The sequence below is a fragment of the Penicillium manginii genome (assembly GCF_028828005.1).
Source record: "Penicillium manginii strain IBT 31320 chromosome Unknown utg000004l:1.0-7231830.0:1.0-7236170.0, whole genome shotgun sequence".
Classification (NCBI taxonomy): domain Eukaryota; kingdom Fungi; phylum Ascomycota; class Eurotiomycetes; order Eurotiales; family Aspergillaceae; genus Penicillium; species Penicillium manginii.
The window spans coordinates 2378212-2404671 of record NW_026643105.1 but is presented as its reverse complement, the minus strand read 5'-3'; the positions used below and the strand labels follow the sequence as shown (position 1 = coordinate 2404671).

General features: G+C 48.1%; 9 protein-coding genes across 9 annotated transcripts; 4 read left to right on the top strand and 5 right to left on the bottom strand.

Annotated features, from left to right (window-relative positions):
* Positions 1-286: 286 nt before the first annotated feature.
* N7533_004621 (cyclin family protein) lies at positions 287-2321 on the top strand (the record flags this gene model as incomplete). Its single annotated transcript, XM_057101271.1, has 4 exons — positions 287-298; positions 476-1429; positions 1480-2019; positions 2079-2321. 4 exons carry the CDS (start codon positions 287-289, stop codon positions 2319-2321), a joined length of 1749 nt encoding a protein of 582 aa, XP_056960901.1.
* Positions 2322-3159: 838 nt separating this feature from the next.
* Positions 3160-7299, bottom strand: N7533_004620 (RNA helicase; the record flags this gene model as incomplete). The annotated part of the gene is made up of 4 exons (XM_057101270.1): positions 3160-3419; positions 3480-4055; positions 4115-6983; positions 7063-7299. The coding sequence occupies 4 exons, from the start codon at positions 7297-7299 to the stop codon at positions 3160-3162; spliced, it is 3942 nt and encodes a 1313-aa protein (XP_056960900.1).
* A 242-nt stretch (positions 7300-7541) lies between these two features.
* Positions 7542-8103, top strand: N7533_004619 (DNA 5'-adenosine monophosphate hydrolase; the record flags this gene model as incomplete). Its single annotated transcript, XM_057101269.1, has 2 exons — positions 7542-7623; positions 7730-8103. 2 exons carry the CDS (start codon positions 7542-7544, stop codon positions 8101-8103), a joined length of 456 nt encoding a protein of 151 aa, XP_056960899.1.
* Positions 8104-8747: 644 nt separating this feature from the next.
* On the bottom strand, positions 8748-9688 carry N7533_004618 (putative translocon-associated protein, alpha subunit; the record flags this gene model as incomplete). The annotated part of the gene is made up of 3 exons (XM_057101268.1): positions 8748-9030; positions 9091-9515; positions 9617-9688. 3 exons carry the CDS (start codon positions 9686-9688, stop codon positions 8748-8750), a joined length of 780 nt encoding a protein of 259 aa, XP_056960898.1.
* Positions 9689-10448: 760 nt separating this feature from the next.
* N7533_004617 (CCCH zinc finger protein) lies at positions 10449-12044 on the top strand (the record flags this gene model as incomplete). Its single annotated transcript, XM_057101267.1, has 4 exons — positions 10449-10523; positions 10593-10736; positions 10796-11138; positions 11206-12044. 4 exons carry the CDS (start codon positions 10449-10451, stop codon positions 12042-12044), a joined length of 1401 nt encoding a protein of 466 aa, XP_056960897.1.
* A 759-nt stretch (positions 12045-12803) lies between these two features.
* Positions 12804-14031, bottom strand: N7533_004616 (uncharacterized protein; the record flags this gene model as incomplete). The annotated part of the gene is made up of 3 exons (XM_057101266.1): positions 12804-13308; positions 13373-13653; positions 13711-14031. The coding sequence occupies 3 exons, from the start codon at positions 14029-14031 to the stop codon at positions 12804-12806; spliced, it is 1107 nt and encodes a 368-aa protein (XP_056960896.1).
* A 5084-nt stretch (positions 14032-19115) lies between these two features.
* N7533_004615 (serine/threonine protein kinase) lies at positions 19116-20091 on the bottom strand (the record flags this gene model as incomplete). Its single annotated transcript, XM_057101265.1, has 3 exons — positions 19116-19444; positions 19471-19766; positions 20018-20091. 3 exons carry the CDS (start codon positions 20089-20091, stop codon positions 19116-19118), a joined length of 699 nt encoding a protein of 232 aa, XP_056960895.1.
* A 96-nt stretch (positions 20092-20187) lies between these two features.
* Positions 20188-22310, bottom strand: N7533_004614 (uncharacterized protein; the record flags this gene model as incomplete). Its single annotated transcript, XM_057101264.1, has 4 exons — positions 20188-20491; positions 20557-20938; positions 20996-21959; positions 22053-22310. 4 exons carry the CDS (start codon positions 22308-22310, stop codon positions 20188-20190), a joined length of 1908 nt encoding a protein of 635 aa, XP_056960894.1.
* Positions 22311-22805: 495 nt separating this feature from the next.
* N7533_004613 (karyopherin alpha) lies at positions 22806-24847 on the top strand (the record flags this gene model as incomplete). The annotated part of the gene is made up of 3 exons (XM_057101263.1): positions 22806-23048; positions 23372-23881; positions 23939-24847. The coding sequence occupies 3 exons, from the start codon at positions 22806-22808 to the stop codon at positions 24845-24847; spliced, it is 1662 nt and encodes a 553-aa protein (XP_056960893.1).
* Positions 24848-26460: the final 1613 nt, after the last annotated feature.

The following is a 26460-nucleotide window of genomic DNA, read 5'->3' as shown; positions in this document are numbered from 1 at the left end:
CAAACCTGAAACCATATCCAAGCTTTTCTCGGATGAAAGGGCGGTTTCATACCCATAACCCTGGCGACCGTTGTCTGCAGTGACAGGGGGTGTAACGCCCTTACGTGACGACTGGGCCTCGAGTGTTTGTTTTGCTGCAACGACTGGAGGAGGTGGGTCCACCCGGCCCTTTCCATCTGAACAGAGCAAAACATAAACAATTCCAATTCCTCCTCATCATCCTCCTTCTTCACAACCAACAACCCTCTCCTGCCATCGTCTTCTCGGCAGAGACCAGAGATTCAAGATGGATGCGAAGGTATGTGACTGTTTTTTGCATTGCTCATTTTTCTCGTCTTACAGCCTGCACGTCGTGGTTGCGCGCAATTATTGGGGTGGATGTGATGCTTCAACTATGCTATACATCGACTTGTTGATTTGTTACTGTTGCAGTCAACCGCGCCCAAATGACATTTATACTAACTAAATCATTTAGCCACAGCGAATTCGCTTCCGCGGGGACGAGAACATCCCACCGTCTTTCCAGGCAGGCAAGGTCATTCACCAGCGCAACAAGTCGACACCAGCCCTCAGCCTCGTCGCCCAGAACGCGAAGAATGGTGCTAGACGAGCATTCGGCGATGTTAGCAACACGAAAGATATGACTCGATCCTCTCGCGATGATTCGGCCATTGGTGGTAAACCAAACATTCAGCTGGCTGAAAACAACAAAGCCCCCTTGGCTCAGCCCGCCCAACGTCCCATCTCGATTTCCGGCATTAAAGGTCTTCTAAACAATGTAACTGCGAAACCAATAAACCCCGCCGGAAAGGCTCAGCCTGCGAAATCTGCGAAGCGCAGCAATGTCATTTTCCGCGATCAACTCGAACCTGTCACAGAACGCGAATCATCCAAGGAAGTTCCCCAGCCTGTCCGCCGCAGCGCACAATTAGCCGAAACCAAGATCACCCAGAAGAACAATGTCCAGAAAGAGAAACCAGTAGCTGTCGATGAGTCTGTTGTGTCCGATCTCGAAAAGGTGGAAGTCAATGAGTGGGAGGAAGCTCACAAGCTTCCGGGATCTGATGACACCCTTTCCGACTCCGAGGAGACCAAGGCCTCCTCCTCTCAATATACTAAATACCCTGCATCCACCTCACAGGTTTCCAATGACATCGCTACCGTCACCTCTGAGCCCGAGGCAGATGATTGGGAGGATGAAGAGGTCGACTACCTCCCGCCCTACCTCTCACGCGCCGATAATACTACCGGCGGCACAACGACTGTCATCTTTCCCCGTATCACCTCCGTGACCAAACGCCAGATGCTCCAAGCAAAGGGTATTGTGGATAACTCAAGGACGGAGGAAGATATCCTCGAAGACTTCTTCGACTCGAGCATGGTGGCAGAATACAGCAGTGAGATCTTCTTGCACCTTCGACAGAAAGAGGTATGTGATACGATTACTCGATTCAATCGACAGATACTAACTCCTCATAGATCGATATGCTTCCTGTCCCTGATTACATGGCCAATCAAGCCGAGATTCAGTGGTCTATGCGCTCTGTCCTCATGGACTGGCTGGTGCAAGTGCACTTTAGATTCGCTTTGCTCCCCAAGACCCTATTCCTCTGCGTCAACTATATCGATCGCTTCCTTTCTCATAAGATCGTATCACTCGGTAAACTACAGCTGGTCGGCGCGACAGCTATCTTCATTGCTGCCAAATACGAAGAGATCACTGCCCCTTCGGTCCAGGAGATTGTCTACATGGTTGATGGTGGTTATGATGTTGACGAGATCCTCAAGGCCGAGCGCTTCATGCTATCAATCCTTGATTTCGACCTTGGATGGCCAGGCCCAATGAGCTTTCTCCGTCGCATTAGCAAGGCTGATGACTACGACCTGGAGACTCGAACAGTCGCCAAGTACTTCCTTGAGCTGACCATCATGGATGAGAGATTCGTCTGCACACCACCAAGTTTTGCTGCTGCCGGTGCTCACTGTCTGGCGCGCCTCATGCTCCAAAAGGGATGCTGGGTATGATAACTCCTTACCATCACTCTCACCTGCCTCTTGCTTATATTTCTTAACTATAGACACCCGCCCACGCATACTACAGCGGCTACCTCTACGAGCAGCTGCAGCACGTCATGTCGACCATGCTGGAGTGCTGCGAGGACCCACACCGCCATCACCAGGCGATCTTCGAAAAATATTCTGATCGCCGCTTCAAGCGCGCCTCCCTTTACGTGGAGGCTGAAATCCACCGTGGTTTCACACTTCCTCAGCCAACATCGCTCAAGAATCCTCACCGTCAGGACGGTACCGAGAATTACTGAACTTTTCCTTTTCTTCAAGCGATACCTTCCCTGATTCTTCGCGTATCACACAACACACTCACTACCCGTTTTTCGTATCTCATTTCAAGCATTGCTTTCTGGGTTTAAGGATGAATTTCGGAGTGAACAGTGAAACTGGATACCGACTGGCGTTTTTTTCTTCTTTGACACATCTTTTCTACCACTACTACCCCTTTTCAAGCCTCACGACATCGGTATGACTTGACGCCATGTGCCGGACGCGAGGAGTCTAATGGTCGGGAGGCGTTTCGTACATGGTCTGCTTTCTCCGGCGTCTTAATTCCCTTTCTCTTCCGCTTTCTCTTCATCGGTGTTTTTTCTCTTCATCTTTTTCTTTCCATTCACGATACATACCTCTTTCTTTTGCCGGTGATTTATTCCCGTGACGAAGCATATTTGAATTTCAGTTTCGCCTTCGGGCGCCTACTCTAATCACGATCCTTTTTTATGTTCGCTCTTCCGATCACTTTCCTTTTTCCAGTCGCACCATATCGCATGCTCCCACGTACATTACCCAGGATGTCTTTCCTTGCATATTATCGCTACGTGATTCCTATTACTAGGCAGATATTGCACATGAAGATAGCTTTATGCGGGTCAATACAAAGTATGGTTCAGTACACAGATTCTTCGTAGGCCTAGTTCCTCTCATGGTTACGACCTGGGCAGTGAGCATAGTCTCAACCTTCGGAAGAGCATTCGGTGTGCAATCCCAGTGCAATGGATAGTGAATTCGTCTATGATCATGAAATGTACTTTTGGTCTTTAAGAAAACACTCTTTACTCAGCAGAGACAATGTGCCAAAGTGTCTACCAATCATTGATCAAGTCCGTTGAACTCGATCAGTCTCTTCACAGCTTCAATGACCTTATCACCCGCCCCACCATCTGATCCAAGAGCCGGATTGTCAATACGCGCAGCAAGGGCTTCGTCCAACATGGTTCGTAGACGGGAGACGAGAACGCCGATCCGGGCCCAGCCACGGAGACGAAGCCAGCCATCAACGACAAGACCACGGCCCATCGTGTCGAGAGTGATGGAGCCACAGAATAGCAGGAGAGAGTAGGCGTTGAAAGCTGCAAGAACTTAGATTAGTAATTGCAAAGCAAGGTTTTGAAACCATATGATAAACTTACGAGTGAGATCACGGATGAAGACCTTGCTTGTCGCCATCTTTGTAAAGTAACTCAGATAAGCCACTGAGCTGGGGTATCCCTGCGCCGAGAAGAGAATGGAGCTAGGGTGAATGAAGACGCGGCCATTCTCCTGGTTAAAGTATTTGATCGTCCGCGCATCCGGGTCAACCTCGACCGTACCAGTCACCGAACTGGCAAACTTCTTATCCGGGAAGGAAATTTGCGCGACTTGCGGCTGGAATGCGCCGGCCACCAGCGCACGGATGAGGTTTCGGTTCGAGGCGTTGCGGTTCCAGGTTGCGGATGCATCGGTGTAAGCTACCGGCAAGATTCCCGCATCCTTGAGGGATGTGACGAATTGGGCACGATTGGACGAAATGTCACGGAGGGTTTGGTGGGAGAGGAAATTCGATGCACACCAAGTTTGCGTCTTCCAGTAGCCATTGGCACGCACAAGCTCGGACCAGGACTGGTAGGCCAGTAGATCGGTGAGAAGATCACCATCGCCAGGACGTGAAAAGGCTGCCTTTGCGGCGTCTGCTTCTTCTCGTTTCTCGCGGGGGAGACGAAGGGACTCTTGACTGTTAAGATGGCGGCGATGGTTAGGCAGGGCTCCATGCAGCCGAAGATCGAACCGTAAATCATTAACTTGGCACAGCGAAGATCGGCTGGAATCATGGAGAGGTATCGGCCCAGCGCTGTCAGGCTGTCGTGATCCATGGCTCCGATCCTATGCAGGAAGTTGAGGGCACCTTCCACAGCAATGCTTTCTGGAGGAGTTATGGTATTTCCAAGGAACGTGGCGACGTCATCTATGCCCTTCATGGACTTCACAGACAGACATAGTTGCTCCAGAGGAACGCGGCGAATCTCAGGATCGGGTCGTTGAGCCATATTCGATTCAGCTTTGCGGGTGTATAGCTTGTAGCAGGTGCCGGCACGGACACGACCTGCACGACCGCGGCGCTGTTTACAGGCAGCCTGTGATGCCCATACCTCTTGAAGACGGACCATGTTGTCCTTTGGATCATAACTGGTCTCTTTCACTCGGCCAGTATCGATGACGGCCACAACATCCTCGATTGTAATGGATGTTTCCGCCACATTAGTCGCGGCAATAACCTTTCTCTTTCCTCTGGGCGCACTTTGAAAGACACGCTTTTGTTCAGCTGGCAGCAAAGAGGCATGTAGAGGGAGCGGGTGTGCATTAGGGATTCTCCTGACGAAATTTAGACATCTTTCGATTTCCATAGTTCCTGGCAGGAAGATGAGAATGCCTCCAGGATTATCGCCTAGTTGATCATCAATGTATTCGACAGTGGTCGCAATCAATTCATAATTGATGCCCATGCCGACGCTTCGAAGAGCTCTGCCCAAGGACTCCTGCTCTCGTGGTGCATCTTCCTCAAAGTCATCATCCAATTCGGGAGCAAAGCCCGTATACCTGATCACATCATCGAGATAGTAGTCATCAACAGGGAAGGTTCGGCCTGGGATGTTGACAAGGCCAACGTTATCATAGCCACCAAAGTAATTTCTGAAGATATCCGCATCGAGTGTAGCACTCATGAGAATGACCTTCAGATCCTTTCGGTAGCGTAGAACATCGCGGAGAAGGGCCAAGAGGAAATCAGTGTCCAAACTACGCTCGTGGACCTCGTCAACCACAACATGAGAAACATCCGCCAAGGAACTTCCAATGTTGCCATCAGCGTCACCGCCGGACTGGATTCGGCGGAGCAAGACACCAGTAGTCACGAATGTGATCTTGGTAGCACCCGGCTTGGCTTTCGACTCGCCACGAATCACGTAGCCAACTTCATCACCCACGGTTGAGCAACGCTCATCACTGACACGATCGGCGAGACCAAGGGCTGAAATCCTTCGAGGCTGAGTGCAGATGATGTTTGCAGCTCCCCCAAGCCCACGCTTAATCATGTCATCCAAGACAAACTGTACAGATTGTGTACTTTTACCGCTGCCGGTTTCACCAGAGATAATGGTAACCTGGTTTGAGTTGACGGTCTGAATAATAGCATCTTGGATGTTCCATGCTGGTAACGACTGCCGTTTACGGGACATATCGATCTGCGCCGTAGTGTCTTGCTTGACTTCCCATGCATCCCGAATGGCGAGGCTCTGAGGAGAGTTGGGCTTCCAGTCGATACCCTTGCGTTGCTTGCGACTAGATCGTACAGGAATCTCCATAGTTTCAGCTGATGACGAAGCAGTCACAGCGGAGATCTCTCGTAGTCTGCCAGGGTTCTCCATGATATCAGGAAGGTTAACTTCCAACCAGTCCAAAATGTTGAAGATCATAGACTCTCCGCTGAAATTTTCTTCGGCATACTGGACCGCCCGACGAATAGCGCTGAGTCGAATATAGGCCGGTATACTCTTAGCCTGGATGATTATGACAGGCGGGGTGGTTGGGTAATGGGTAGATGGTTCCTGGAAGCGAATGATGGTATTTTCTGAAAGCTCGGAGGCCTCGCTCTTGATTTCGCAGACCCTGTCTGAAATTCGGGAATAGCGTTCACCGAAAATAGCCTCGAGAGTCTCTTGTTCCTCGTTCCAAGCCTCTGCATCGCCATCGGGCGTGGAAGCAGAGGCGAACGCTGCTCCATGGGCCAATGTGCTTTGCAGATATTCTGCGGCCGCGAGTTCATCGCCCTTCTTGCTGTCGAGTACTTGAGAGCAAAGATCGGCCGGGTAACCAACCGAAGCAAGTCTTTTGATCTTGGCTTCACGGGCTAGATCTCCAGACGCAAGACTAACACCGGCAGAGTAACCCTCAGGTAAACTCCAGCGCGGCAGATCATCCTCAGGGACATAGACAAGCAGCCACTCCAGCACCTCCTCGCGGTCTTTACATTCAGCTGCAGCCTCTTCAACGTGGCTGCGACGGAACCCAAGTTTTGAAAATTCCTCCACGATGGCCTGCATTTCCTTTTGTGGAATCTTCACGCCGTGTGCGTTCCAAACAGTATGTTGCCGTAAAAGACCTTCAATATCACGACGGATGCGAGCACCCATGTCCACTTTGGGAGCCTGTGACCAAATGCGTTTACTTTTGCCATCTCCACTTCCAAGTCCAATATCGGCAGAAGAGACTTTCTCCTTGGCTTGTGCTTTGAGACGCTCCGCCCTCTTCTTCTCCAGATCGGCAGCCGCACTCTCGCGCTCTTGCTTGGCTAAGAATGGATCCGCTTCATAAAGCCAACCTTTGCCCTCCTTTGTATCGGATGTCTTAATTTCGGTGAAATCTTCTCTCCATAGCTTCTTGTATGTTGGTGGAAGCATCATGTGTAGGTTGCGCATATTGCAGACACGGAAAAGGGCAAATGCAGCGGCGAAATGGCGGGCTTCCAGGGCCGTAGAATGCGTCGCAGCTTCTTTATGGGAGGGAGGTACTTTCATCGGTGGGAGAACAGTCAATTCTTTGGTTTTGGGGTCAACCTTTTTGAGGGTTACTGAGGACATGAAGCCATCGCGAGATTGGATCTGTAATATTATCGCGATAGCATTAGCATTTTGATCACAGCAACCGCACATTAAGCATCCTGGGCCAAGGGATTATTACCATGCCGTACTCCGGCCTTTCCCATTTCTGTTTCTGACAATGCTCTGAGAGCATGTTCACTGGCAGTTTGCCTGTCCATGATGCGCCACCAATAACCTCCTTCACGGTCGGCTTTTTCGGCTCCTCAGGGGCGGCGGGGGCGGGCTTTTTGTCTGATTTCTCTGCCGCAGCCTTGGCCTGCTTCGTTCCAGGCTTTGGACCGCCTCCGCGGTTGTCTACCTTCTTTTTGGGGCCCATTGTTGGAAGAATAGTGCTTGCTCACTTTCACCGATGAATTGCTTTTCGATGGGCCCGCACTAAACCAGATTGGGATTGCGGGGAGTCAAAGTTGACGGCATTTGAAGATCGCCGCGCTTCTTTCCTGCGGCTCCTGTTCTCTCCTCCCATCCCACCTGATTGTCTTCGTTACCGCATAGATTACCCGTTATCCTTTGTTCCCATGTGATTCCTTCCAAGGTTGGGAGTATATATCTTCTCTCATGTCTGGCATGGAGCAAGCATCTGCGAGCTCTAATCCTCCATCCGAACCGCGGAGTAGAACCGCGGAGAAGAGAAACGCTTGTGAGTTGATCTTCGTGCTTATTGAGAAGAATCGCTCGACTAAGACTAACAAGCCATTTCTTTTCATGTGCAGTTACCGAACTAATGTCCTCTCACCATAAACAAGCCAAGCACGCGGCGCCTAGCCTATCGAGAAAGCCCCAATCTTTTGGAGGACGCGATGGGCTCGGGGCCTACATCACGAACCCAGAGATTTATCCTTCTAATGTCGTGATCTCTCATAACGCAGATTTCGTTGCTATACATGACATGTTTCCAAAATCCTCGCTCCATTTGCTCCTCCTCCCTCGCGACCAGACCAAAACCCACCTCCACCCTTTCGAAGCCTTCGAAGACCCCGAATTCCTTGCCAAAGTGAAGTTTGAGGCCCAAAAGCTTCGTTCTTACGCAGCTGCCGAGCTACGCCGCAAATATGGGAAATACTCTGTCCAAGAACAGGAAAGGCAAAGCGCTCTCAACATTGACCCCCCCGCCAGATGAACTACCCGCGGGACGAGATTGGGACAAGGAGCTCATGTGTGGGATCCATGCCGTGCCTTCAATGAATCACCTGCATGTACATGTGATTGCGGTGGATCGCTACAGTGACCGTTTGAAACACCGGAAGCACTATAATAGCTTTGCGACACCCTTCTTCGTGCCCCTCGATGATTTTCCGTTGGCCCAAGGCGACCCACGGAGGGAGCCAACGCGCCAAAACTATCTAAAGGAAGACTTTACTTGCTGGCGCTGTGGCAAGAAATTTGGTAACAGATTCACTGAGTTGAAGAGTCATCTGGAGCAGGAATTCTTAGAATGGAGAAAATTATAACCGAGTTAAGGTGTGTCAGACAGGAGCCAACTGTGTCGGCAACAAACTTTCCACGTTTAGATTAAACCTGTAATTCAAAACTCCCATTAGCCTCTCCAAATGACACCTAGAGAAGCCTTAAGAGTTCAACTCAGTTTCTTAAATGTACATGCTTGTCCGAATCTAGCAATGAGTCGTATGCATTCTCAGCACACTTCAAAATTTCCACATTTCAGATCAGCAACAACTCCGTAGGCATTAAAGGGATAAACCCCTAGCCTCTAATTCTCCAACATTGCTATCTTCACACTAGTGTTTCTTGCACATGTATGGTTTACACGCGGGGCTTCTTGCTACCCTTGACCTTGCGCGCCTCGGGGCGGTTGATGTGGTGGGAGGGGATCCAGTCGGCGTTGTAGGTGGTAGCGGAGGCGACGGCGGGGTTAGGGGTCTCCTCAACAGCGGGGGTCTCGGGACGCTTCGCGCTGCCAGCGGCACGCTTCTCGCCAGTCTTGCCACTCTTGCGCTTCTGGGGGAAGTAGGGAGCGACCCAGACATTGTAGGTGAAGTAGACGGTACCACTGAAGCAAGCCAGGAGGAACAAGTAGAGGAAGATGCTACGAATGGTCAGTCAATGGGCTGACGACACGGAATGGGGTCCGGGATTTGCGACTTACATTTGGGGGTCGAAGATGCTAGTCTCGGGCTCCACGACGCTCACGGTGCCATTGAAGGCCTGAACGGTGAAAAACTTGCCCTCACTGTCCGACAGAATGGCGGCAATGTTCAGACGAATATCCTGGGGGTGCATCTCGGTCGCGAAGCTGTAGGGGATGGTCTCCTTCGAGCCGGCAGGGACCTCAACGCCATAGCGAGTGGCAGTCAGGTTGCGGACGACCTTGCTGTCCTCCTCAAGGTTCCACAGGCTGCCTCCGAGGAAGTTCACGGTGACGGGGCTTGCTTCGTCGTTGGTGATGGAGATCAGCGCTTCGGTCGGACGACCATTGATGAGCTTGACGCCAAAGATCTCAGAGGCGGGGAAAGAAGCCTCGGCAGTGACAGCAAGGTTGGCGACCTCAGTCTCCGCGACAGTCTCAGCATCCTGGTGAAAACAAAGAGTATTAAGTCAGTCAATTGAGTTCCTTATGGGTCGCGACGAAGAGTCACGCGAATTCAATCAATTAAGCCATTGGCGAAACTCACAGCAGCAAAGCCGGTGCCGACGAAGGCCTGGAGAGAGAGGAGAGCCAGAGAGAGAAATCCGAAACGAGTCATCTTGAGTGCCTGGAGAAAGAACGAGGTGAGGGTAAAGAGGTACACAAGGGTGAGGGTGATCACACGTTGCAATTTAGGTAGGTCCACTTGGCCGGGGAACTCTCTCCGACACTACAAATATTTACTAAGCAGACTACATTCTGCTGAGTCACCAGTGGAGTATAAGCACGTGACAGCTTCCACACGCATTAGATCTCATCAGATTTCATCAGATCTCAATTCCGACTCATTTGGGGAGGAACTGGAAGAAAACTAAGTAGAATACTTATTTAAATCATAAATAATCTTCAGACTCACTTTAAATAAATTATTTTCCATATATTGGGGCAAATCAAAGAGAAATGGTATTTAGCAGAGGCATGTGGCTGACTCAGCAATATAGTGTCCCTATAGTAAATTTGTGAAGTGTGAACAGCCATCTCCGATTGGCTGAGGTCTGTTACTAAGCATTTTATCTCGTCGCCCTTTTGAGGTTCGATTTTTTTTTTAAAAAAAAGAGGGTAGAAAGATAAAGCTAAAAGAGGGCCAATCTCCACTTCATCGCCTTACCGGCAGACGCCAAAGCACGCTAAAATTTCCAGCGTGATTCTTTGGATCTTTTTTTTCCCATTTGCAGGGTAAAACGCCGTGACGATCGCGCAAGCGCCTGATTGCTTTTGGAAACTTTATGACACTTTCTCGTTCTGAAGATCCAACTCTTCTTCACCTTACTTTCCAACCCACTTTTCTTTCCACAACCCACTCATAAAGTTCCAGCACAATGGATTCAACCTCCTATCTTGACCGATATCGCCAGTTAAGCGCTGTTGATCAGCAGAAGAATCAGCTCATCGAGGTACCTGCTGCTGTCGCTCCCTCCCTTCTTTCGCATGTGCCAGGCTAACGCGATACCATCGTACGATAGGAGCTCCTTAAACGGGTGACCGAGCTCGAGAACTCCTTCCAACAAGAGAAACTTGATCATGAACGCGAGACTCGCTTCAATCGTGATATTCAACTTCACGAAATGGAGTTGATGCAACAGATACACCAGATCAAGTCTATTATGGTGAGCGCGGTGGTGAACCAACACCTGAGCGTGCGCTGATACGTGTCGGGCTCCTCCAGGATCGAGAACCTTTTGTCGTCGTACTATTAGATGGAGAAGGAATAATCTTCAAGGATGAATTCCTCCAGCAAGGCGAAGACGGCGGTCGCAATGCCGCCAAGCAGCTTTACGACGCCCTTCATACCTACGTCACGGCGAACCTCCCGAATATTAAAGTACCGAAGTTATTGACAAAGATTTATTTGAATATGAGGGTCTTTGCTGAGATGTGCGTTCGGAGTGGTCTGGTTTCAGACCCCTCTGGAATTCACGATTTCATCAGAGGTTTCAATGAGACCATGTCCTTCTCGGAGATCGTGGATATTGGCTCTGGGCAAAACAAGGCTCTCGATAAGATGAAAGGTTTGTGTCCCTGAATCGCACAGACATCGACCTATGTCAACCTTGCTAATATTATCCTCACGTCCAGAAACTCTCCAGGTCTTCCTTTACAACTGCCATTGCCACCAGATCTTTTTAGGCTGCCCTTCAAATACCGAATACACGAACTTCCTGGAGGACATACTGCAAGAGGGCGATCTTACTGGCCGTATTTCTCTTGTGGAAGGCGTTGCCTTTGAGAAAGAGCTTGAGACAGTCAAGAACTCATATCGCATCGCCAAATTTCCAGAAGTTTTCCGTTCCGTCAAACTGGCGCCTGCTTGGGCTCCTGCGTGGAAGAATACTCATAATCTACCTTCGCGGACCCTGCTCACTCCATCTCCATCACGACAGTTCTCGATGCCCCCGCCTCTATCCCGCACTTCAACCAACACCAGCATTTCAGGTGCCGGGGCCCCTTTGACAACTTTGACTCCTAACGAAGGGGGCGGGTCTCCCGACTTCCAGGTTGTTCGTTCCAAGACAGAAACATCAACCACCCCTGCCAAAACTGTGGAGAGGAATAAATATGGACAGCGAGTGGATCGTCTCGACTTCAAGAGCATTCCTCGCGATGAACTCAATCGTTTGAAGAAGTTGAAGCTCTGCAATTACCATTTCCTCCTCGGGGAATGCCCTAACGAGGAAAACTGCTATCATGACCACGATCGCAAATTAACTCGTCAAGAACTTCATATTCTGTCGGCTATCGCACGCATGACTCCCTGTCGTTTTGGACTCGAATGTGACGACCCGGAGTGTATCTACGGCCACCGTTGCCCCCAGAGTGAGCCTGGCAAAAAGACTTGCTTCCGAGGTGACAGCTGTCGCTTTGAGCCAGTAGCACATGGCATCGACACGAATATTGTCAAAGTGACAAAGGTTTAGAATCATACGACCTGGCTTTTTCTTACGTCCGAAAACAAATTATCCTCGTCATATTGTGCTGTTTTTGGTCTTGCCAGATACATGAGATTTCAAGAGTTGTACTTTTTTTATCAGTCTCGGCGTGACTGGGCTCTGAGTGGGCGTCTGCAAATTTCGGTGTGGGTTTCAGGGCATTGCATCCTCGGCACTCATATTTCTACTTCTCGTTACACAACATATGATTTTACCTCTTGTCCTACCTACGATAAAGTTTGGCAGGGGAGTTCGCCTTGATTAGGTTTTGATTTCTTGTGGGTTCATTGAAACTTTCTGGAATGCTGGCAACTGGATTTTTTCTTTCGGCGTTTCGATAAAGGCGTCAGGAATTTGATGGAGGTGGGAATACATAATATACTCATCACCGAGAATGTGGCAATAGTATCATGGATGTACCCAGTCACTCGGGATATTCAATCATCTTATTCTAAGAAAGTGTATTACTATCAAATACGATAATTCAACTATGCAGACCATGGAGACCATTTTTGCCAATATACTAGTATCGACAGCACACTCTAAAGTAGTAAATTAACGTGTATTTTGAGTACCACCTGCCAGTGGGTATTCCTGCCCAGGTGTTCCAGCGATTGTTTTCCAAAACGCCATTGCGCTGATTCACTCCATAATAACCTGTGTCATCTTCATGTCAGTCTTCCGCCGGAATCTACAAGTTCAAAGGCCGTCAAATTATTTCAATTACCTACATTAACGCTACTAGTATCACCATATCAATCCCAGGTCCAATATAACCACCAAGCCGATGATTCTCCACAATTGCGCAGCAAATACAGAGGCAGAGCTCTTGCCCGTCGCCGTATTGCCGGCTCCGGTATCTGTTTGGCTGACATCGGTATCACTCCTAGTGTCCGTAGTACTGGCTGGAGTCACAGCTGCACTGGCCGTGGCAACATAGTCTGTCGACTTGGCGATAACAGTGTGCACGTCTGTGCTATAATCCCAAGTAAAGCTGGTCCCGCTAATAGGCGTGGATATAACACCATTGGTGTTAGAAAGAGTCTCCGTGCCATTCTTTGGAGATTCCCCAGGCTTGTAATATTTATGAGTGCCACCAGCATTTTCAGCCCCATACCCTAGATCTTCAACGCAATCATAATCGTCCAAAATTGATCTGCATGAACTCCAATCTTTTTCATCCATTAGCCTATTAAACCAATATTCGGCGTCAATGGTAGAGGGCTCGGTGTTGGGACATGTGTCATAGACCCTGGATTGTATTAGAAATGGTCTATCAACGGGTTCGCTATTCTTTGGCAAGTGATTATACGTACGTTGACCGAACAGCACTCTCTGCGCAGCATTGGCAGGCCATGACGTATTTGTCGTTATCATCAGAGTCACCCCCATTGCCGTCAAGATTCGTCGTATTATCAAAACATTTAGTTAGATGGTTCTCGATCTGTAGTTCCTTCTTGAGGACTTTTCCGATGTTACAAGAGCATCCGCCAGGCGCTTTATCTGGTGGGGGCCAGAACGGAATATCATCGAGATATTCCTTTTGATAAAGCGAGATAAAGTCTTCGACAGTATGTTGGTATTCGCAGGAGTAAACCTACATATCAAGACTGAGTTAGATTGTCCAAGGGTGGAGTGCGCGAGTAGTACCAACCTGATTCCAACAGCTAGATGCGATACAATCGATTTGGCTACCAGCCCTCTCAGCCCCACAAGGAGAAACACAGTTACCGGGACAGTTTAGGGCACATATTTCCTTTCCCTCGCAGGCATCAGCACATTTTTGACTCTCCTCTTTGGTATCTGGGCATTCCTCGCTGATACAGGTTGTGTGTCGCGTCTCCGCCCTATCGAAGCACGTCGTCAGGCCATCCGGATCCGCGCAGATGGAGATATCATCGAAGTAGCCAAGTTTCCCAGCCACAGAAATACGTACTAACGCTGCGAGAGAAAGTACAGCATTTCCGAGTTTCATTGTGATGGGCTGTCTCAATTAATTGAGATACTGCAAATGAAGGAGAGAGAAGTGGCTGGGAGCGGGCAGCTCCCTGAAGGCGGAACTAAGACCCTTGTATTATGGCATTATACGCTAAGCCCGTACAGAGTTTAGCCGAAGCCCTGGAGGGTCCAAGTAATAACAAAGTATTTTTCACTTGGCACAAGCTTTTTGTAGCCTTTTATCCATATTTTACCTATGATGTCGGTGCTGATGGTCATGAGTACTCCACTCGCCATTAGACGCGCTGCACTCACTTGGAAATTTCATCTAGGTAGGGTATATTTAAATCTAGATACCTGGTAGATCAGTATCACCATCTATGTAGTCCAGGATACCTACCCTCCTCAGATAGTAGTATATCTATCAGCACGGCCTCCGAGGTTGCCCCCCCCCCGAACTACTAGTATACCTAGGTTCCTGTTTCACGGTGTCCAATAACCGACCCTCTTCAAGTTTGGGGTTGATTCAAGTTTAACTTGTCGAGCTGCTACTGAGAAATCCGTCTAGACTCCAGTCTACGATCCCAACGCAATTAAACACCTGCCAGTGGGCATGTACACACGCGTGCCAATAAATCACCGATACCATTCTCCATCAGAACATCAACTTGTCCTTCTTCCAGTCGTCCCCGTACTTCAAGTTTGTGCACATGCCCCCCGAGTCATCATTCGAGCTTTGAAGTTCGCGTTGGATCAACAAAATTCCAAAGCAGAGGTCGCAGAAGCAGATAAAGCTATCCCCAGGTGGGAAAACCAATTCGTGGAGGATTCGAGTTCTAGTGGGAGATGTTCAAATCAATTTCGCAATATGGAAAATGTCGACCTAGATACCTAGGTAGTATGATCGGCAGAGAGTTGTAGCTTACGCAAGGAAATAATGTTTTCTTAATATGACTCCTGTTTGAAGGGCAAGCCGATTATTTGTTTCTTGGGGTCGTGTCAAAAACACGGAGCCCTTCTTCGCTTTCGTCAATGCCGAGGGGAAATACTAGATTTAATAAAAGCATGGACAGGAATACCACCAGGCCAACTAAAAATAAGATAGCCAATTAACATAGAAATAAAGAAGGTCCGGAATAGGGCAAAAAAAGTAGTCGCGCCCGGGATCGAACCGGGAACCTTTTCGGTGTGAGCGAAACGTCATAACCATTAGACCACGCGACTTTGGTGTATTGAATCGGAGATATTAGCTAATATGAGGCACATGACCCCAATATAGCCTCTGCCCACTCCAAGCCCGATGGCTTTCCAATTTGAACTCTTCCTTTCAACCTTATGTAGATTTCTCTATGCTTCTGGAACATCTTGAAAGAGACTTGGCACTTCGTCTGGTTTTGGTGGCCAAACACTCATACACATAGCCACAACGGTGACTAAGGTTGCAGTCACGCAAAGTGAAACTAGATCTATTATCCTGTTAGTCATGCATAGTTCATGTAGCTATGTGATGGCACTTACCTGGAGAACTATGCATAGCGTGTGTCCAGCTCCCTTTTTATTTGTAAATCTCGCAACGCGTTATCAATGATCTGTATGGTCAGCAAATCTTTCGGCAACCAAGGTCAAAACAGCCTACCTTCTGCGAAGCCGGATTGTCACCAAGGCTCGACCGCATATCCAATTTGGGGACGATGCGAGTAATCGTGAATACCAATGCCATCCACAAGTCTCCACCGAGATTTTCAGTTATGTAGTAGATTGCCAGGGTTTGGGGCCACCCTATGAAAATTTGAGCGTTTAATCATCACACATAGAATAAGCCAGCACATACATTGCTTTTTGGTATTTGAAAGGGTTACATGTAAAAGCAGCTTTGCCAGATTCCAGTAGATAGTCCAAACGCAACGAGAAACGGCGAATATACTGCTGACTCGGGCTCTATACATTGGTCAGTCATTTTGAACCAGACAAAAATGACGAAAGGAAATCTGAATGAAAATGAGGGAGGATGAAAGTCTTACTAATGATTCTTGCTAAAAGAACCCACATATACATAGCAAAACCACGCTATTGGTTAACATCAGTTGTTGCACAGGGAAGCTCACACGTTTAACAAAATAGCCCCCTAAAAATTGCACCCGACGCAAATCCCAGGAACACACAAGTCAAGGCCGAGGTTTCAAAAGGCGAGCCATCGAAGGTATGAACTTGAATATAAGGCGGAACAATACATGCTATCTTCTAGTTTTGTTAACACCCCGGACCATGTGACTGATGGAAGTTTCAGTGCCGTACCGAATTCAAAATCGACAAGACGCCGAATACTTGAAATAAAACTGTAAGAAATTAAGGCCTTAGAACAGGTCTCATATCCATAATCGGCGTAGATGCGAATATTGTTTCAAACTTCATGAAGCAGTACATGAAAATTGGCCCACTTATTAACAGTATGACCTCAACAGGCTTATTCCATTCAAGGCAATAATATTATCCCCCAAAGTAAGAGAGATAAGCGGAGTAGCCATTGCGAGAATAAGCAACACCCAACCTATGATATCAATTCGGGGCACTCGTGAGCTCCCTTTCTCAAGCAACGTGGATTGAGAATACCGTGGGTTGGAGCTGATCTTGATGAATGAGATGTATAGAATAGCCATCCCTACGGCCGCAAATAAGCCTTCAAGATAGAATACGCTGGCTTTTGGTTAGTTTCTTCAAATTATGACAGGATTAGAAACCTATCAGCACCAGGAGTACTCTGTATATCCAAGAGCCCAAAGGGCCAGCAGACATACTAGTGGTCATCTCGATACATGCCACGAAACTTCCCAAAGGGCAATCTTTTTTACGCCAACAATTTCTGGAGTAGATCAGTCAGTCTCGGAAACTTGCAGTGAAAATGAGGCACCTGCCATTAATGACAATCATTGAAAACAAAGTGATTCCAGAGCTTCCAAGCCCAATGATGAATTATGAGCCCAGTAGCTGCCAGTAAGACGCGCTCAGTCCACTAAGCCATGAAGTCAGTGGTCACTCCTGCGTGGATTATTTCCACAGTTATAGCCGGCAAAATAAATGCAATCATACGATAGACCAGTACTTATTGATAAGGAACTATATGCAATCAACATAGCTCGTCTGGTCCCCAGGGATTTGAGCAAGTGGGTATGCTGTGAAGATATTAGAACTTTTTCTGGGTCGAGGACAAGATATCGTAATGGACAGACCAAAGGTATAAACATCACAGAGCAGATTGATGCTGTTATATGAATCCAGGTTGCACCTTTGTAATGTCGTAGTTCCGAAGCTCGTTCGCGCGCCAACGAGTCCGTTTGATAAGATAAAACTCTCTTTTGAGAAGAAGGGTAGTACTACGTTTTCTCAAAGATAACATACCGATGCGCACATAGCTAGTTGAGAGAAAAGCAATATCGAATGACTTGACGATAATTCTAAACCGCATTTATCGGCCAGCTTCAAAACCATACAGCAGAGGATTGCGATCAGCTACCCAGCTAATAGAGCAGGCCCCATGATGATGAGAAGAAAAGGGCCCGTGCTTGAGTTAGATACTATTTTGCTCTCTGGCGTCAACCCTTCCTACTCATCACAGTCTATATTTGATGAAACATCTTCGGTCGCCTGGGGAAAAGAGCTCTCCTCGCTTGGCAGCAGTATATCACTTGAATGTATCTCAGGCATGGTTGGTAACAAAATAGAAAAAAGCAGTATATGTAGTATTTGAAAGGTATATTTTAAAATTTGTCGGGATTGATGAGGACAGCTTCAGTGGATTATGGACAAAGGATCATGAACTTGAAAAATGGGTGGATTGTAAAGTTAAAGAAAGGAGGCTGATAGTTAGTTAGTTAGTTTTAGGGCCATTTTGACATGAAGTATTGCCAGCCGTGCAGATCACCACAGGAGGGCGGTAACCTACAAATTGAAAAAAAAGCACAAGGTAAGAAGGCCAAAAAAACATACAACAGCAGGGATTCGCATGTGGTCACCCACCATACTACTAACCTGCCGGCGTGTGGCTTAAGTACGGCTGAGCGGACGGGAAGCCCTGTTCTCCACACCCTATGGTCGTATGTACCAGACAAAGCAAAGCCATGGCATATAATATTCTGAAATAGAAGGCTATGACAAACCCCGTTATCACACGAGATCTGTATCTCGTATTGGCGTGTAGTCTCTTCCTCTTCCTTTTCCCCTTATGCTTAATATTCTCGCGAATGTCACACTTTGTCGCCCGGTACTGCGCTATCTAAAAACCGTAAACGGAGGCACTAATAAGTGGACCCCTTCTTTGGCTTTCTGAACAACCTATCCTGTCCATTTAGAAAGACCTTGAAAGCTGCTGTATGTGTATCACCACAGGGGTCAGTCCTAATGAAAAACATTGCAGTAATTCATACACACCTTTTGGCCAGAAGGTGCTATATAAAATGGTAGATATAGCTGGTATTGTGGCTTCTGCTATAGGACCATCGGATAGTACCTACCTACCTATTCTGGCTTGAAGGTTATATTATCTGTTACCGACATAGTATTGGTACAGCTTTTACAGCTTTTATAGAGGAGACGCTGCACGCGGCTAAACTTCCGACTACTTATTGTTGATGTTGGACGAACCGCGTTTGAGGTGAATACAGCTGGTACCGGCAGCTCCCCTGCATGACGATCTTAAACAAAGATTTACGTACCCAGAAAATGATTATTCAGATATCTTCTCGATCACCAAAGTCTGTTCAGATGGATTTCTCTTGAACAAAGCGTTGTTGTATTAGGAATTTATTTAGCAATGATATGCCTGGGTAATCATACTCCGGGCTTTTACGGGCCCTCGTGGTTCTGAGCCGCGACCAATAAGTCACAAAATAGCTTCAGTATTCTCATTGATGTGCCTTTATGTGTGATATAATAAAATACCTTACTTCAACTACTAGTAGTAGTAGCATATATACCTAGGTAATAAACCCAGGAGCTAATAGTATCCATTAATTACCTACCTAGGTAGGTATTATATCGGAGGAAACTGGATATTCTGAAAAATTCAACTAATTTACAATTTGTCTACGTAAAAGGGGTTGACAATTAGTACTTAAGACTAAGCGTTCACTTAAAGAATTCCTCGTGATCCTGGAAGGGCCAGCCCCGCCTAATGTTCCCCAGTTCGTCTGCACTGCCTCCCTCGGAGAACTCTGCTTTGTGTGAATTATTTCGTTTGACGGCATGATCAAATTTCTCGGTACTGACCCATCCTTCTTCTGATATACCACCTAGTTCATCCCGCCAGTGGCTGACAAGATGATTTAATTTATACCACATCGGCTCGTTCTCGGGTTGCCCGGCAAGCTCCTCTTCGGAAAATGATAGAGGGCATTCCTGGCTGAGATAATCTCCTCGGACATGGTTCCAGGTATCATGAATGCGTATCAGACTTCCTCACAGAGTCATTAGATTGCCAGACCATTGGCGTCCAGTAAAATCGACGAGATGCTGACGAGACAGGATCGGGGATCTTGTAAAGCCTCAAGATGTGCTTTATTGAGGCCTCCATTAAAGACGCGATATAGATAGAAAATACATTGACAGGGGATAAGCTCGTCAATTTGAGCCTTATCCTTGGGAATCATTTTGTCATAGTTTTCTGGGTACTTCGGCGGAGCCAATCCAGTCGGGGTCAGGATTCTCGAATGGTCTTGGACAGCAGCGAGAAGCAACGGAGTGATTGTAATGTGCTGCCAGTCAATAATGCAAGTGGGACTGAATGTTTCTGGGCAAACAAAAGTTTATAATCAAGCTGCGAGAGTTAGTTAACCATATAATACGCAAAGAAGTTGAGTTTAAGGCGTAAGGACCGCCCACTACAATATCTGATATATCAAGTTCCAGAGGACTCAGATCAGAACTTCAAGTTTGTATTAATAATCAAGTCGCGTGGTCTAATGGTTATGACGTTTCGCTCACACCGAAAAGGTTCCCGGTTCGATCCCGGGCGCGACTACTCTTTTTACCTCTTGACAGCTCTGCTCATGGATGGAGTGATGATTTTTGGCCGAGGTACCATAGTTTGCGTGCGGATGGTCATATGGGTTGCCGGGTTATTACTGACAGTCTTGGTAGTCTTGTAACGTGCTTGTTGTAGATAACTTCAACTGTTATTTTAGTGTACATGAGCTCGGAGTCATGAGTGGATCGTCGTCCCAAACATGGCAAAACGTCTCTCCCAACCAAAGCAGCCGGGCTGGATGCACATATCCTGATCGATCCCATCAACAGCCATAGCATCCGGATCCTTATGGCTGCATTCCACACCGTACTCTTTAATACAACATTCAAAAGGCAAAGAGGAGGACTTGACAGGCTGCCATGGTTCATCATCGCCAGTGGCAGTAGCGGTGGATTCTTGTTTTCGTTCTTCAAGATCACCCCAAAGCACGAAAAGTTTCTCTCTCAGTTCATGCAGCCGATCCGAGTTTGTATGTAGACTGCAATTTTTTTTATCATTCAGTCGAATGCTCGGAAAATCGGGTGTTCAGTGGGCAAAACTTACTCATCGGCATCGAGATTTAACAAATGAGTGGCGTCGCCATCAGTGACGAAGATTTGCATAAATTCTCTGGTTTGCTGGTTCGAGTCCGTGGGCTCTGTTCCCTCGACTAGCAAGCAAAATCGCCATTCCCAAGTGTGATACTTGGGGCCCAAAACTTCGTCTTCGTCATCGTAGTCAGCGATGGAGTTTAAAGGAACCTGTACTGCAAAGTCTTCCAGGTCTGGAGGGTAGAAGTCGACGACGCGAACAAGAGGACGATAGCAAACATTCTGGAAGGGCAGTTTGTAGGTAACATCTCCAGAAATTTTGTTGATATGAGTTTCGGCAGACAATATTGAATCGACATCCCGAGTAACGGGAATTCCGTAGTTAAGGCACTTGACTTTCGAGTATATAAGTATGCATCTTTCGCGGGGCTCCAAAGGACAAGGCTACTTACCGTTTGAATTTGTCTTTTTTCGCGCAGTTGGTCTTGGTAACTCCGTTTGGCCTTCCTCCCTGCGGACCTCCTGTGTACTTTGTTTGTTCTTTTTCTGCTTCTCGGCTTCTTTCCCGGCCTTCGAGTTTGTGTTCGGGTCGCTTTCCACCTTGGGTTTCCCGTGGATCTTCCAGTAGGCTTTGCGGCGATCCAGAAGCCCCTGTGTGCGTTCGTCATACTTGTCTGATATGATGTGGATATGGATCTTGCTTTCAAAACGCTTGTCCCTATGAACAGCGGCCTCGATGCCTCCGCTACGGTCATCTTTGACATGTACATATGTGAGATGAACGAGATTGCCCTCTTTGATATATTCACGTGCAAAGCTGGCATGGGGCTCCCAGAGAGCGACTTGTATTGTTTGTTGGCCCCACGGGCCAGGCCAATTTTTCTTTTTCCGAGTCAAGTATCCATAGGCGTCTCCTTCTATGCCATCTTCCTCATCGTCTTTCTTGATGTCCATGAGAGACGTATTAATGGTGTAATCCGTAAGATAGATCAAGGTTTTGTCGCTGTCAAATGTATTCATCTTCACTACCTGGCCGAGTAGTTGGGTCAGTCGACCAACCTCCACATCTTGGATAAGAGTAATTGGTAGGCATGATGGTTTCAAGTTGAGCGGAGCAGCCGGAGTTCGAAAGTTTTGGGAAGGTTGTCCTGAAATTGCTGTTGGCTGAGCTTGTGCTGGGGCTGGGGCTGGGGCTGGTGTTGCAATTGACTGCAAAGCTGCGGGCTGCTCCTCGCCTGTAACATTTGCAAGAAGTAGAGCTGCCATCATTTTCTCTTTTGGATCCGGGTCAAAGGAGATGGGCCCACGGCTAACTGAAAAACTATCCCCAGACCCTGGTTGCGGCCGAAAAATGGCCCAGTAAACCGTGTCATTCTGTGAGGCCACACCGGTTGGCTTGCCCTGAAAGTTGGTAACCTATTAGATATTATTGAATCAGTCCTGATCATTAACATGACTGAATGTGTTGAAGTCACAATTGCACTCATGCAGACACATATGGTAGCTTACTCGGATACCTCGAAGTAGAACTACGTCATTAACCTCGACAATTGGCAGCACGTCTTGCTTGTCATTGAAATATTTGACTTTGAGACCGCCTTGCCAAGTTGGAGCATCGAATTCGCAGTCTTTGATGGTAAATGTGACGCCATATGAAGAACCTCGGGTTTTATAGAGGTCCAGTTTATCCACTACCACGCCAATGGTGTTGACCTTTGTCCGAGTGGAACATGCGGAGGCGATACTGACTAGACCTGTCGAGGCCATGATTACAGAGCTCCAGGAGTCCAGATTGTTGGAAGACTTGAAGATGTAAGGGAAAGGCCCCCTATCGAAGTGTTTTGTCTTTGCCGATAGTAGAGAGTTTTGGATGTATCTCATATGGCAAAATAAGAGACACAGCTGAGTCTTGGCGCCGGTCAATGGACACCCCTCATCGTCGCGTGGGATTAGAACCAATCTCCGAGAAAACGTCCAGGATTCCAAAGAAATATTAAGTTTGATCAGCAGAGAAATCGACTTTGAGGAATATGTCAGGGAAACAAAGGCTCGCAAAGTTGAGAGATGCGCCCCGTCGGAGGGAAAGAGCGTCACATGATCGCGGGCCCCCCCTCCTTACACACACGAATCCTTTCTTCTCCTTCTCCCCCCACATCTCTCTCTCTCCCTCTCTCTCTCCTCCCCATCCTCAGCGCGCCATTCCCACCTATCATCTTTTTTAAAACTTGATTTCTGAGGCGCGCATATTTTCTACTCGCAACCATGGCCGAACGTTATATCCCAGAGCACCGCCGGACGCAGTTCAAGGCGAGAAACCAGTTCCGCCCCGATGAGCTCCGCCGCCGCCGTGAAGAACAACAGGTTGAGATCCGGAAGCAGAAGCGTGAGGAGAACATGGCCAAGCGACGTGGTGTTCAAACCAGTGATGGAGGTATCGGTGTTGGTGGTAGTGGCATGGCTGCTGCCACTGAGAGTGATGATGAGGCTAGTGCTATCGAGAGCGAGGTAAGTTTTTTACTTTTACTTTTTTTTTGACTTTGCTTTTTCATTCTCCGTTACTTGAACGTATTCCCGTTTTTGCCTTGGTCCACCTTGGTGCAATTTTTACAAGCTTCATATGATCTGAGCGATGATCCCCCTGCTCGGTGATGGCGCCCACCTGTTCTTTGTTTTCATGATGCGATCATCAACATGGAATTTTTTTCACCGCCCTGTTGCCATGGGGCCGACCCCTCCAACACGGACCAAAATACCCACGACCCCACTATGCGATATTTTGCGAGCCACAATCTGGGAATTACAAACAGCTAACATAATGAATTTTTTAGCTCAACGTCGAGCTTCCCCAGATGGTGAAGGGTGTCTTCTCCGACCAAGTTGAGGAGCAAATTCAGGCTACTACTAAATTCCGCAAATTGCTGTCCAAGGAGCGCAACCCTCCTATCGAGCGTGTTATCGAGACCGGCGTCGTCAGCCGCTTCGTTGAGTTCCTTCGCTCTCCTCACACCCTGGTCCAGTTCGAGTCCGCTTGGGCCTTGACCAACATTGCCTCCGGTTCCGCCCAACAAACCCAGGTCGTCATCGAGGCCGGTGCTGTCCCTATCTTTGTTGAGCTTCTGGCCTCCCCTGAGCCCGATGTCCGCGAGCAGGCTGTGTGGGCCCTTGGTAACATTGCTGGTGACAGCCCTCACTGCCGTGATTTCGTTCTCGGCGCTGGTGCCCTGCGCCCTCTGCTCAACCTCATCAACGATGGCCGCAAGCTGAGCATGCTTCGCAACGCTACCTGGACTCTTAGCAACTTCTGCCGTGGCAAGACTCCTCAGCCCGACTGGAACACTGTATGTTTTGTCAACCCTCTCCTTTTAGTTAAAAATCTGAAACTAACATCGGCCTAGATCGCCCCCGCTCTGCCCGTTCTTTCCAAGCTCATCTACATGCTGGACGACGAGGTTCTGATTGATGCCTGCTGGGCCATCTCCTACCTTTCCGATGGTGCTAACGACAAGATCCAAGCCGTTATTGAGGCCGGTATCCCTCGCCGACTGGTGGAGCTCCTCATGCACGCCTCCACCTCCGTTCAGACCCCCGCCCTCCGCTCCGTGGGCAACATTGTTACCGGTGACGATGTCCAGACCCAGGTCATCATCAACTGCGGCTCTCTCCCCGCTCTGCTGTCTCTCCTCAGCTCCACTAAGGATGGTATTCGCAAGGAGGCTTGCTGGACTATTTCCAACGTCACTGCTGGTAACTCCAGCCAAATCCAGGCCGTCATTGACGCTGGTATTATTGCCCCTCTGATCAACCTACTCGCCAACGGTGATTTCAAGACCCGCAAGGAAGCTTGCTGGGCTATCTCCAATGCCACCTCTGGTGGTCTGCAGAAGCCCGATCAGATTCGTTACCTTGTCTCTCAAGGTTGCATCAAGCCCCTCTGTGACCTCCTCGCTTGCCCCGACAACAAGATCATTCAGGTTGCCCTTGATGGTCTTGAGAACATTCTGAAGGTTGGCGATATGGATAAGGAGGCTGGCGAGGGTGAGGCCCGCGTCAACCGCTATGCCCTCTTCATCGAGGAGGCTGGTGGTATGGAGAAGATCCACGACTGCCAGAACAACGCCAACGAGGAGATTTACATGAAGGCGTACAACATCATCGAGAAGTACTTCTCTGATGAGGATGAGGGTGCTGGCGACATCGATGAGCTTGCTCCCCAGCAAACCTCTACTGGGTTCGCTCTCGGTGCCGGCCAGCAGCAGCCCGGTGGATTCAACTTCGCTAACGGCGGTGATTCCATGGATATGTAAAGGGGTTCATTTTCGAATGCTCTCTCCCTTTTTGCTTTCACCCCCGCCCCATGTCCGGACTCGCTTCCCGCTCGAGTTGCACAAATTGTACTTTTGTTAACACGCGAAGTTGCAAGGGCATCTCATCTGACACCTAGTGCACCCAATCTCGGCTTCTCCCCTCCGAGTACGATTCGCTTCGCGTGTCGCGGTCTAATTACCGCACAATTATTTTCACTTTCTCCTCCATATTCCCTGTTTGTCGCCTCCACCCTGTCACGATTTTCTCATTTCCCTTCCCCCTTTATCCGCGCCCCTTTTGATTTACGATAAACAAGATTCACCATCATGTAACCCCTCCCCCTTAGCATCCTCATACACAGGCGTATTTGTTTGAAGGATCGGAATTTTCTTTTCTTTCTATGTTAATGTCCCAACCCGATGTTTTATTTGGTGCCTCTGGCTGGGGCATTAGGCTCCGAAGGGTGCAACCTTTGTGTCCTGGCATCTAGGATGATTTCAAGGCAGAACTTATACATCGGGCTCTCTTCCACTTTTTCCACCCCCTTTAAAATTGATCTGGCTCAGCCAAGCACCATCCCTGATCGTTATTGTCGATCGCACCCCACGCGATAGTTCAAAGTTTCTTTCGCAGTTTGCTCCGGGAAAAAAATGTCATATCTTCGCTGTAAAACATTGGTACTTTTAAATTGTAGGTGTGGAAATATATTTGTCAAGTATTAATCAACTTCAGTCTAGGTAGGTGGTTATGCCCACAAAACTCACGTGGCTATCCCCACAGCTCTAGAATATGGTAAGTACATTGGCCAAAGTAGCAACACCACCTGTGGAAAATATTGTTAATCGAATAAAAAGCGTGGTTCGAAGCAATCGATGCCTACCAGGAGTATTGAATGGAGCACTTGTGAAGAAAAAAGTTCATCTCTATCGTTTCTTACACTCCTAGGCAAGGGTCTTCACTTTGTGTGTTAGCATGGCGTCGTTATGCACAAATAATGGTGATAGCCAACCTCTAGATTAATCATCTCACCAATGAGACAGCCCCAAAGACCAAGCAAATACTCATGGAAGTGCCAATCGGCCCTGGGTGGCCAGCATTCCATCGCAGGAGCGTCGCCGCCAACAGCTTCGAAGTAGCTTTTGGGGGTATATTAGCTCAACTTACTTCGATCACACGCTATGCACTAGCGAGACGACATAAAAATCATGGATGAATGCCTTCAATACTTCACTCTGCTCCAATCCCGCATAAGAAGGGTTTTCAGATCCAGCCGAAGACTCCAGCTTTGTCGGGTCGGACTTTTCCAATTCATAGTACCTCGAGATATAACCAGAGCGAAGCAAAAGAATATCTCCAACACTAGGTAACTGGGACTGAAATTCTCATCGACGGCGGGTACTGTATCCGTTGAGTGCGTCACCACGGATCAGCCTTTTTTCTTCTGAATGTTTCTAGCAAGAATTTAAGATATAGAGATGTTATCTGCTTGAAACCTTACCAACCCGTGATAGAAACAGCTTTTAATTTATCTCATAAAGGTATACTACGACAAAGTGATAGGAAAGCCGAGGCTTCGTTAAAGTTGAAAAAATATATCATAAATCACCCTATA